Source organism: Neofelis nebulosa, chromosome 9, assembly GCF_028018385.1.
Source record: "Neofelis nebulosa isolate mNeoNeb1 chromosome 9, mNeoNeb1.pri, whole genome shotgun sequence".
NCBI lineage: Eukaryota > Metazoa > Chordata > Mammalia > Carnivora > Felidae > Neofelis > Neofelis nebulosa.
In genome coordinates, this window is record NC_080790.1 from 91,409,460 (window position 1) to 91,421,611 (window position 12,152).

The following is a 12,152-nucleotide window of genomic DNA, read 5'->3' on the forward strand; positions in this document are numbered from 1 at the left end:
TTTTTGTTTGCCTGTAAACATCCCTGACTCTTCTCCTTGGGGGGAGGGAGGTTAGAGTCCTGCCCTCCCATCTCCATCTCCTCCTTTGGCTATCTCTCCTTGACACATAACTCCATGCTGAGTGATTGTGTTTGCTGTACATCAGGCAGGCAGACTTGAGTTCAGTTATGTGGGGTTTTCTCTTAGCACTTGTCATGCCTCCACACCATGTATTTGTTTCTGGCATGTCCACTTCCATCAGAATATGTGCTCCTGAGAGCAAGATCATTGCGCAGTATGTCTGGCAGTACTTGTTGAATGAATGAATGTAGTATTGACTTTTGAAGCCCAAGGCTAGGACCCCGGTTGGCATTGTATCTTGAACAAGGACTCATAACTAGAGTGGCCTTGTGTCCCCATCGCCATGGCTATCGTGTGTGGTGACCAGCCCATGCACCTGGGGTTCCCAGGGTGGATGTAGTGTCAGAGTGTGTCCTGTGAGACATGGTGGCCCTGCAGAGCACACTGATAAGAACCAGAATGACATGTTTTATGTTATGTTGAGTAGTCCTTTTTAAAGACTGGTGATTTTAGGGCAGCTGGATGGCTCAGTCGGTTAAGCATCCAACGTCAGCTCAGGTCATGATCTTGCAGTTCACGAGTTCAAGCCCTGCATCAGGCTCTGTGCTGATAGTTCAGAGCCTAGAGCCTGCTTCGGATCCTGTGTCTCCCTTTCCCTCTTCCCCTCCCCTGCTTGCACTCTGTCTCTCTCAAAAATGAATAAATGGTTAAAAAAAATTTAAGGCTGGTGATTTTGATCTTTTATATCTTCATTTCATGGTAAAATCAACTCTCATAAAGTTGACTTAAATTTCATCTTTCATGCCAGGTTTAATAAAAATTGTCATTATACCCAATGTTTGTGTATGAGATATGTAAAAACCCTGGAACTGTGTTCCAAACACACTTGAAAGAGTGGGAGGGGCAAGCTGTCATGCAACATTTCTGCACTAGAATAATAGTAAAGTATGGTTTTTCTCTCCTCCCTAGTTTGAAAAGAACACAAAATCTCATTTGCTGCTCAAGGATCTCTATGTGGAAAATGCTCACCTGACAAAGGCACTTCAGGTCACCGAAGAGAAACTACGAGATGCTGAGAAGAAAAACTGCATCCTGGAAGAAAAAGTTAGAGCTCTCAACAGACTCATCAGTAAGATCGCTTCAGCTTCCCTCTCTGTGTGAAGGTTGCTTGTTTTCCTGGAATTCATTTTGAAAGAATATCTTTTAAAATTAAGCCACCATGATGTCATAATATCCTAACGTTCATTGGTTGTGCACCCTTGGACATAGATTTCTGATTTCTTGTTCACCTTACACACGTTTAAAAATGTCTACTGTGCCAGCTGCTCAGGAAATAGACATGCTGGAAAAGACTACATTTTTATTAGTAGTCCTGGGTAATTTCTCCAGTAAAATTCTCAGTTTTGCTACTCATTGGTGAAACAATTATGGGTAGCTTTCAGTGAAGTAAGACTAAAAGAAAAATGGTAAAATCAATCAATTTCAATGTTGTACCTTTGACCTTGGCTACAGAGAGTAAAATGAAAAATAAGGGCTCTGGACAGTTTCATCTTTTCACTGTTACTGCTTTGGGTTTAGATCATTAGCATTCTCAAGCTGTGTCTGTACAAACATTCTAGAAAGACTCCTTGCTGAGACTGTCAACCCTGCGATCAAAGACAATGGAGGGGAAGCCCCCTCTTCAGGGACTGCTCTACCACAGGAAGATGTTTGGAGAGTGCTTATTTTAGGTCTGTGGTCTCAGGGATGATGGTATTGCGAATGCAATCTTTCCCTCATTGAAATGTCATCACACTGGAAATTGTATTATATGTAAAGAAAAAAGAAAAGTCTAGTTTTATATCCAAAATATACATAAGTTATGGTTATTTGGTTTATGAGAATAAACTACTGTACAATGAAGAGTCACTGTATTTACAAAAACTCTTTTCTATTAAAATTGTTTTAACTTCTAAGTTTAAGTTTTTATTAAATATTTTAAATAGAAAAATAGTTTTATAAGAAACACTCCTGTGCCCATCAGCTAGATGTATTAAAATCCTTCTGCTACATGTAGATAGAGGTGCAGCCCCTGTTCTGTTGCTGTCAACCTCTTTCTCCTTCCTGGAGTCAGCCACTACCCTCAAGCTGCTGTGCCCCGTCCCCTTCTGTCTGTCTTAAAGCACTATGGAAATACACAAAAGACTGGAATAGGGGTGCCTGCCTGGCTGGCTCAGTTGGCAGAGCATACGACTCTTGATCTGGGGATTGTGAGTTCAAGCTCCACATTGTGCATGGAGCCCACTTAAAAAGAACAGAACAGATGGAAACATCAGTTCTTGGATAGGGAGACTCAACAACATAAAGTTGGTTCTTCTAAATTAACTGATTAATGTAATATAGCTCCAATAAAAACACAAGTGGGTGTTCCTTTCTCCAATTCCCTTGTCCAGAGTTGGACAGTTCTAAAGTTTACATGTACAGCTAGATAAGCAAATAAAATAATATGGAAAATTTAAAAAAGAAGAGCAATGAATGGGAACTAGTTCTACTAGTTGTTAAAATAGTTTTAATATAGTTTGAGTTACATGGTTGTATACATTTGTCAAAACTCATCAAAGGGCACAGTTCTTCATTCACTGTGGACTTCTGGCTGGGACTGGAGTAACAAGGAGATTGGATCCAGTAGACATGAACAACACTATCAAACAATTGACATTTATAGTCTCCAACAACAGCAGAAGTGCACCTAGAATATTTACAAAGATAGACCATGTTGTGGACCTTGAAACAAGTCACAAAAAAAATTAAAACAATTTAAGTCATACAAAGTACTTTCTCTGACCACAATGGAATTAAATTAGGAATGAAGACCGGAATGATATCTAGGAAATGCTCGAATATTTAGAAACAATAATACACTGTTAAATAATTCATGAACTATTCAGTTCATGGAAATCAGGAGAAATTAGAAAATATTTTGAACTGAAAGGAAATGAAAACACAACTTATCAAATTTGAGGTGTGGAGCTAAAGCATTACTTAGTGGAAAATTCATAGTCTTAAATTCCTGTATTAAAAAGGTCTCAAATCAATGACCTCCACTTCCACCTTAAATAACTAGAAAAAGAACAAAGAAGCCCAAAGTGAGCAGAAGAAAGGAAATAATGAAGATCACAGAAGTCAGGAATAGAAGAACAATGGTGGCAAACTACACACTATAGGTTAAGCCTAGCTTCATGACCTGTTTTTGTAAATAGTTTGAATGACATAGTCACACCTATTCACTTATATACTGTCTATGCCTACTTTTGTGCTCAGTATCAGACACTATGTGGCTGACCTGAGTGGAAATCAAGAGTTGAATGCTTAACTGACTGAGCCACCCAGGTGCCCCTATACACATATGTTTTGTACCATGTGAATATATTAAGTGTTTCTTGTAAAATCACAAAATAGAATAATAAATTCAACCCATCCTAAATAATATAAATTGTTTAAAGCAATACATCATCTGAAATCTGCATCTCCCTCTACATCCGGAAAAATTAATACATATCATTATAGATACCATTTTTAAAACACTTGTATGACTAAGACAAAAAAGGGAAAGCAGATATATAATATTAGGAATAACCATATGTACAGAAAAGTAAAACATTTCAATATACTTCAAAATACAGATTAAAATTGATTTGGAAAAATACAATTAACTAAAATTTACTCAAGAAAAAGTCAACACTTTGACCAAAAATTAAAGAAAAATTAAAAATTTATCAAAGGTCAACATTTCTCCCCCAAAGATTCATACCCAAATTGTTCTGTAAGTATTAAAGCTATTTTTAAGGTTACAATTCTGTTTTTAAAAGACAAAGGAATGAGCATCAACTCATTTGAGACACGAGAACACTAACACCAAATCTGGCTGTGGTGGCCACCCTGTACTCCTGTCTTTGTGGGGTTCACAGGGCCTTCACTCATCTGGGCTGACTGGTGGGCTGTGATGGAAGTGGGACTCATTCAGTACCAAGCCTAGCCTCTCAGAAAAATAGCAGCACCCACTTCCAATGTCTTAACTATGGGAGTCCTGAGATGCCAGGTAAGAAGCCCAGCCAGCTCACTGGAAACCATACAGAGATGGGGAGGTAGCATTTGAGTGCAGCTGCGTGCAGAACCCAAGTAAGATCTGTAGAATGACCCAGCTGAGCCCCATCAACCCAGAGAATCATGAGAGCTAATAAAATGTTGTGGCGTAAAGACACCATGTGTTGAGTGGCTTGTTTCATAGGGACAGATAATTAACACCACTGACAAAGCACATATAGATACATGCACATGTACACATTCCCCTCGTCCAAAGCACTGTAAACCAACATTACTCACAGTTGGGAAATTCCCCAACAAATGAAGAGCAAATCAAATCTCTCAGTTACCTGATAACCTGAGTAGTGAACACACCATGGCCAAGAAGAATGTAGCCCAGGGAATGCAAAGTAGTTCAACAAAAAAAAAAATTCTACATTTCATTTTTTTAAGTAATCTATGTGCCCAATGTGGGGCTTGAACTCATGCCTCCAAGATCAAGAATCACATACTCTACCAACTGAGCCACCTAGTGCCACAACAAAATTCTATTTATGTAATTCATAACACAAGGAAGTAAGAAACCATATGATCATTACTCAAGTTCCAAAACCATACTTAGAAAAATCATATATTAATTACCATTGTTTTATTTTTTTAATTTATTTTTACTTTTTAATTTACATACAAGTTAGCATATAATGCAATAATTTCAGGAGAAGAATCCAGTGATTCATCCCCTAAGTATAACATCCAGTGCTCATCCCACAAGTGTCTTCCTCAATGCCCATTGTGCATTAAGCCATCCCCCCACCCACAACCCCTCCAGCAATCCTCTGTTCTCTGTATTTAAGAATCTCTTATGTTTTGTCCCCCTCCCTGTTTTTATATTATTTTTGCTTCCCTTCCCTTATGTTCATCTGTTTTGTATCTTAAATTCCACATATGAGTAAGGTCATTTGATATTTGTCTTTCTCTAATTTCACTTAGCATAATACCCTCTAGTTCCATCCACGTTGTTGCAAAGGGCAAGATTTCATTCTTTTTCATTGCCGAGTAATACTCCATTGTGTGTGTGTGTGTGTGTGTGTGTGTGTGTGTGTGTGTGTATATATATATATATATATATATATATATATATATATATTCCATACACACACACACACACACACACACACACACCACATCTTTATCCATTTATCCATCGATGGGCATTTGGGTTCTTTCTATACTTTGACTATTGTCAATAGCACCGCAATAAACATTGGGGTGCATGTGTCCCTTAAACAGCACACCTGTATCATTTGGATATTTACCTAGTAGTGCAATTATGGGTTGTAGGCTGGTTCTGTTTTTAATTTTTTGAGGAACCTCCATGCTGTTTTCCAGAGTAGCCGCACCAGTTTGCATTCCCAACAGGAGTTTAAAGAGATCTTCTCTCTCCACATCCTCGCCAACATCTGTTGTTGCCTGAGTTGTTAATTTTAACCATTCTGACTGGTTTGAGGTGGTATCTCACTGTGGTTTTGATTTGTATTTCCCTGATGATGATGTTGAGCATTTTTTCATGTGTCTGTTGACCATCTGGATGTCTTCTTTGGAGAAACATCTATTCATGTCTTCTGCCCATTTCTTCACAGGATTATTTGTTTTTGGGGTGTTGAGTTTGGTAAGTCTTTATAGATTCTGGATACTAACCCTTTATCTGATATGTTGCAAATATCTTCTCCCATTCCATCGGTTGTCTGTTAGTTTCGCTGATTGTTTCCTTTGCTGTGCAGAAGCTTTTATTTTGATGAAGTCCCAAAAATTCATTTTTGCTTTTGTTCCCTTGCCTCTGGAGACTTGTTGAGTAAGAAGTTGCTGCGGCCAAGGTCAAAGAGGTTTTTTGTCTGCTTTCTCCTCGAGGATTTTGATGGCTTCCTGTTTACATTTAGGTCTTTCATCCATTTTGAGGTTATTTTTGTGTATGATGTAAGAAAGTGGTCCAGGTTCATTCTTCTACATTTCGCTGTCCAGTTTTCGCAAGACCATTTTCTGTCTGAAGAGACTGTCTTTATTCCATTGGATATTCTTTCCTCCTTTGTCAAAAATTAGTTTGCCATATGTTTGTGGGTCAATTTCTGGGTTCTCTATTCTGTTCCATTGATCTGAGTGTCTGTTTTTGTGCCAATACCATACTGTCTTAATGATTACAGCTTTGTAATACATCTTGAAGTCTGGGATAGTGATGCCTCCAGCTTTGGTTTTCTTTTTCAGGATTGCTTTGGCTATTTGGGGTCTTTTCTAATTCCATACAAAGTTTAGGATTATTTGTTCTAGTTCTATGAGAAATGCTGGTGTTATTTTGATAGGGATTGAATTAAATAGGTAGATTGCTTTGGGTAGTATCAACATTTTAACAATATTTGTTCTTCCAATCCAGGAGCATGGAATATTTTCCCCTTTTTTGGTGTGTGTCTTCTTCACTTCAGTTCCATAAGCTTTCTATAGTTTTCAGTGTATAGTTTTTCACCTCTTTGGTTAGATTTATTCCTAGGTATTTTATGGTTTTTGGTGCAGTTGTAAATGGGATCAATTCCTTGAATTCTCTTTCTGTTGCTTCAATATTGTTGTATAGAAATGCAACCGGTTTCTGTGCATTGATTTTATATCCTGCGACTTTGCTGAATTCATGGATCAGTTCTAGCAGTTTTTTGGTAGAATCTTTTGGGTTTTTCATATAGAGTATCATGTCGTCTGCAAAGAGTGAAAGTTTGACTTCTCCTTTCCAATTTGGATGCCTCTTATTCCTTTGTGTTCTCTGATTGCTGAAGCTAAGACTTCCAATTCTATGTTGAAAAACAGTGGTGAGAGTGGACATTTCTGTCGTCTTCCTGACCTTAGGGGGAAAGCTCTCAGTTTTTCCCTGTTGAAGATGATATAAGCAGTATATGGCTTTTATGAATTTGAGGTATTATCCTTCTATCCCTACTTTCTTGAGGGTTTTTATCTAGAAAGGATGCTGTATTTTGTCTAATGCTTTCTCTGCATCTATTAAGAGGATCACGTGGTTTTTGTCCTTTTATTGTGATGTATCACATTGATTGATTTGCAGATATTGAACCAGCCTTGCATCCCAGGTATAAATCCCACTTGATTGTGATGAATATTTCTTTTAATCTATTGTTGGATCTAGTTGGCTAGTATCTTATTGAGAATATTTTGCATCCATGTTCATCAGGGAAATTGTCCTGTAGAACTCCTTTTTAGTGGGGTCTTTGTCTGGTTTTAGAATCAAGGTAATGCTGACCTCATAGAATGAGTTTGGAAGTTTTCCTTCCATTTCTATTTTTATGAGCAGCTTAAAAAAAATAGGTGTTAACTCTTCTTTAAATGTTTGGTAGAATTCCCCTAGAAAGCCATCTGGCCCTGGACTCTTTTTTATTGGGAAATTTTTGATTACTAATTCCATTTTTTTACTGGTTATGGGTCTGTTCAAATTTTCTATTTCTTCCTGTTTCATTTTTGGTAGTTTATATATTTCTAGGAATTTGTCCATTTCTTCCAGATTGCCCAATTTGTTGGCATATAGTTGCTCATAATATTCTCTTATTATTGTTTTTATTTCTGCTGTGTTGGTTGTGATCTCTTTCATTCTTGATTTTATTTATTTGGGTTTTTTTCTTTTTCTTTTTGATCAACCTGGCTAGTGGTTTATCAGTTTTGTTAATTCTTTCAAAGCACCAGCTCCTGGCTTCATTGATCTGTTCTACTGTTTTTTGGGTTGTTTTTATTTTTGTTTTTGATAGCATTGATTTCTGCTCTAATCTTTATTATTTCCCGTCTTCTGCTCACTTTAGGTTTTATTTGCTGTTCTGTCAATGTCTGTAAGGTGTAAGGTTAGATTGTGTATATGAGACCTTTCTTCCTTATTTAGGAAGGCCTAGATTGCTATATACTTCCCTCCTTTATGACCACCTTTGCTGAAATCCGGAGGTTTTGGGCTGTGGTGTTATTTTCATTGGCTTCCATATACTTTTTAACTTCCTCTTTAACTTCTTGGTTAACCATTCATTCTTGAGTAGGATGTTCATTAGTCTCCAAGTATTTGTTGTCTTTCCACATTTTTTCTTGTGGTTGATTTCGAGTTTCATAGCGTTGTGGTCTGAAAATATGCACTGTATGATATCGATCTTTTTATACTTAGGGCTGATTTGTGTCCCAGGATATGGTCTATTCTGGAGAACGTTCCATGTGCACTGGAGAAAAATGTATATTCTGCTGCTTTAGGATGAAATGTTCTGAATATATCTGTTAAGTCCATCTGATCCAGTGTGTCATTCAAAGCCATCGTTTCCTTGTTGATTTTTTGCTTAGGTGATCTGTCCAGTGCTGTAGGTGGGGTGTTGAAGTTCCCTACCATTATGGTATTATTATCAATGAATTTCTTTGTGATTAATTGATTTATATATTTGGGTGCTTCCACATTGAAGACATAAATGTTTACAATTGTTAGATCTTCTTGGTGGATAGACTGCTTAATTATGACATAGTGCCCTTCTTCATCTCTTGTTAGAGTCTTTTAAAATCTTGGGGCGCCTGGGTGGCGCAGTCGGTTAAGCGTCCGACTTCAGCCAGGTCACGATCTCGCGGTCCGTGAGTTCGAGCCCCGCGTCAGGCTCTGGGCTGATGGCTCGGAGCCTGGAGCCTGTTTCCAATTCTGTGTCTCCCTCTCTCTCTGCCCCTCCCCCGTTCATGCTCTGTCTCTCTCTGTCCCAAAAATAAATAAAAAACGTTGAAAAAAAAAATATAAAATCTAGATTGATATAAGTATGGCTACTCTGGCTTTCTTTTGGAAAGAAAGCATGATAGATGGTTCTCCATCCCCTTTCTTTACAATCTGAAAGTTGTCTTTATGTCTAAAATGGGTCTCTTGTAAACAGCATATAGATGGATCTTGTTTTCTATCCATTCTGTTACCCTATATCTTTTGATTGGAGTGTTTAGTCCATTGACAGAATGAGTACTGGAAGATATGAACCTATTGCCATTCTGTTGCCTATAGAGCTAGAGTTTCTGATGGTGTTCTCTGGTCCTTTCTAGTCTTTGTTGCTTTTGATCTTTTTGTTTTGTTTTATCTTTTCTCCCCAAATTTCTTGCAGGGCTGGTTTAGTGGTTATGAACTCCTTTAGTTTTTATTTATCTGGGAAACTCCTTATCACTCCTTTTGTCTTGCTGAATAAAGAATTCTTGACTGCGTATTTTTCTGATTCAGCACATTGAATATATCCTGCCACTTTCTAGCAAGTTTCTGTGAATAGGTCTGCTGTGAACCTGTCTTCCCTTATAGGTTAAGGACTTTTTTTCCCTTGCTCCTTTCATGATTCTTTCCTTGTCTGTGTGTTTTGTGAATTTGACTATGATATGCCTTGGTGATGGTCAGTTTTTGCTGAATCTACTGGGTCTTCTCTGTGTTTCCTGGATTTTTATTTCTGCGTCTTTCCCCAAGTTAGGAAATTTTTCTGCTATGATTTGCTCACACAATCCTTCTACCCCTTTTCCTCTCTCTTCATCTTCTGGGACTCCTATGATTTGGATGTTATTCCTTTTTAATGAGTCACTGAGTTCTCTAATTCCTTTTTAATGAGTCCTGAGTTCTCTAACCCCTTACTTCTGAGCACCCTGCAGCTTGAACCCACTCTGGCCCCCTGGGGGAGGGCCTTGAGCAATAGCCAGATGCTGGCCTGTTCTCTGAGCGTGCTCATGCAACCGCACCTCTGCAGAGGCCCTGAGACTGCGGCCAGGTGCTAGCCAGCCCCAGAGAATTTTTGTGTAATTGTGTAGCAGCAGTTTAGGGACTATGGTAAATCACAACACACATCTGGCACCAGGCTTCATGGCACCCTAGCGTTGTGGTAGGGTCCCCTCCCTAAGAAGAGGGGGAAAAAAGGAGAGAAAACTTCAAGGTAACTGGACTATGTGCCTCCGTGACATCCCTCATGACTTTGTAAACGGAGACTAATCAGACTGCATGTTTATCTGTGTTACCATATATGGGAGACAAATGAATAGAAAATGTATTAAAAAACTATGCCATGTGAGGTTCAGTGCTCAGTTCTTTGGGTACAAAACCAACTGAGTGGTGCTGGCACGAATAAAGTTGCTTCCTGGAAATCAAAAAGCCTCAGTGTCACGACTCTGTGGGAGAATCCTGCTACGGCATCTTAGTTTCAACACCAGCAAACATGGCTGTAATCTGGGGTCCGCTTGGCCCTTTGCTTGTGGGGAGGCCACACAGCCTCTACCAAATGTCCTCCCTGCAGGGGAACTACTTCCCCTCCATGTGGCCCTAGGACCCTTCGGACCTCACTGCTCCTGGGGATTTGCCCTTCCCATCAGAGCACCACCAGGTATCCAGGTATCGAGCTGCAGAGCTCTGTATAAACCCTCTCCTTTCTCCTTTTCCCTTTCTTCAGTTCTTTGCAGGTGTTCCCACTCTTTCTCCTAGTCACCAGCTGCTTTTGCGGGGAGTGCTTTTCCTGTACTCTTCCCTGTCTCTGCCCTCAGCAAAAAGAGCTCCCCACCCTCCGTGGCTTCTCTCTCCCCCAGTTCATCTCTCTGTGCCATGTACTTGCCGAGTTCTGTGGCTCAAGTTATGCAGATTGTTGCATTAGTCCTCAGATCAATTTCTCTAGGTGTGCAAAATGGTTTGGTGCTGATCTAGCTGCATTTCAGGGACGAAAGAAGAAGAGAATTTCCATGCTGCTTTGCCATCTTCCCCACTGTTTTTTTATTTAAAACAATTTTTTTAATGTTTTTTTATTTTTAAGAGAGAGAGCATGAGCGGGGGAGGAGCAGAGAAAGAGAGAGACACACACAGGATCCGAAGCAGACTCCAGGCTCCAAGCTGTCAGCACAGAGCCCAATGCGGGGCTCAAACTCACAAACCATGACATCATGACCTGAGTTGAAATCGGCACTCAACCGACTGAGCCACCCAGGCGCCCCAACCATTGTTTTATTTTTAATTACAACATTGAATTTATTTTGAGGCTTCAAGTTGCACTGAGAGAGGCCACAGATTTTGGTATTTTTCCTGAAGTATGGAATAGAAAAGTTGAGAAAGAAGACTGGCATCCAACCAATTCAGGAAAAAGATAAGCTGCCACTTGTTACTAGCAGTGGTCAATATTTTTCTGGAAGTTCTGGGCAATATCAATATGAAAAAAAATGAGTTTATATAAATACTAGGATGTGGCCAAGTCATCATAATTTGCAGCTTTTTACATGTTTCAGCTGCAGCCAGTTAGGAAATATAATAGAAAAAAGACTCCACTCACATTAGGACTAAATTGACAATAACTAGGAAACCATTTAGAAAGAAATGGGATTGGACTTTGTGTGAGATGAGTTAGCAGTGAGCACATTGGTGGCAGTGTCTGCTAGGAAAGGGGGAACAGACTTTCATTTCCTACATTGTTTAACTTATTTTCCCTAACTGCATGTATATTACCTGCATAAGAAAATACATGTTTATGGGAATGCAAGCTGGTGCAGCCACTCTGGAAAACAGTACAGAGGTTCCTAAAAATAGAACTACCCTATGACCCAGCAATTGGGTCCAAGGGATATAGGTGTGCTGTTTCCAAGCGACACATTCATCCCCATGTTTATAGCAGCACTATGAACAATAGCCAAAGTATGGAAAGAGCCCAAATGTCCATAGATGGATGAATGGATAAAGAAGATGTGGTATATATACATATACATATACACAATGGAGTATTACTCGGCAATCAAAAAGAATGAAATCTTACCATTTGCAACTATGTGGATGGAACTGGAGGGTATTATGCTAAGTGAAATTAGTCAGAGAAAGACAAATATCATATGACTTCACTCATATGAGGACTTTAAGAGAAAACAGATGAACATAAGGGAAGGGAAACAAAACTAATATAAAAACAGGGAAGGGGACAAAACAGAAGAGTCTCATGAATATGGAGAACAGAGGGTTACTGGAGGGGGTGTGGGAGGGGGAAATGGGC

At 39.1% G+C, this 12,152-nt stretch overlaps 1 protein-coding gene across 6 annotated transcripts in view; it reads left to right on the forward strand.

The window, feature by feature from the left end:
- The window catches only part of NINL (ninein like), a 205,455-nt gene extending 203,440 nt beyond the window's left edge, over window positions 1–2,015 (forward strand). For all 6 annotated transcript variants that reach the window (XM_058684663.1, XM_058684661.1, XM_058684665.1 and 3 more), the window contains one exon: window positions 1,030–2,015. In XM_058684663.1, coding sequence (XP_058540646.1) covers window positions 1,030–1,221 — 192 coding nt within the window. In that variant the 3' untranslated portion in view covers window positions 1,222–2,015. The remainder of the gene's footprint in view (window positions 1–1,029) is intronic.
- The last annotated feature ends 10,137 nt before the right edge of the window (window positions 2,016–12,152 follow it).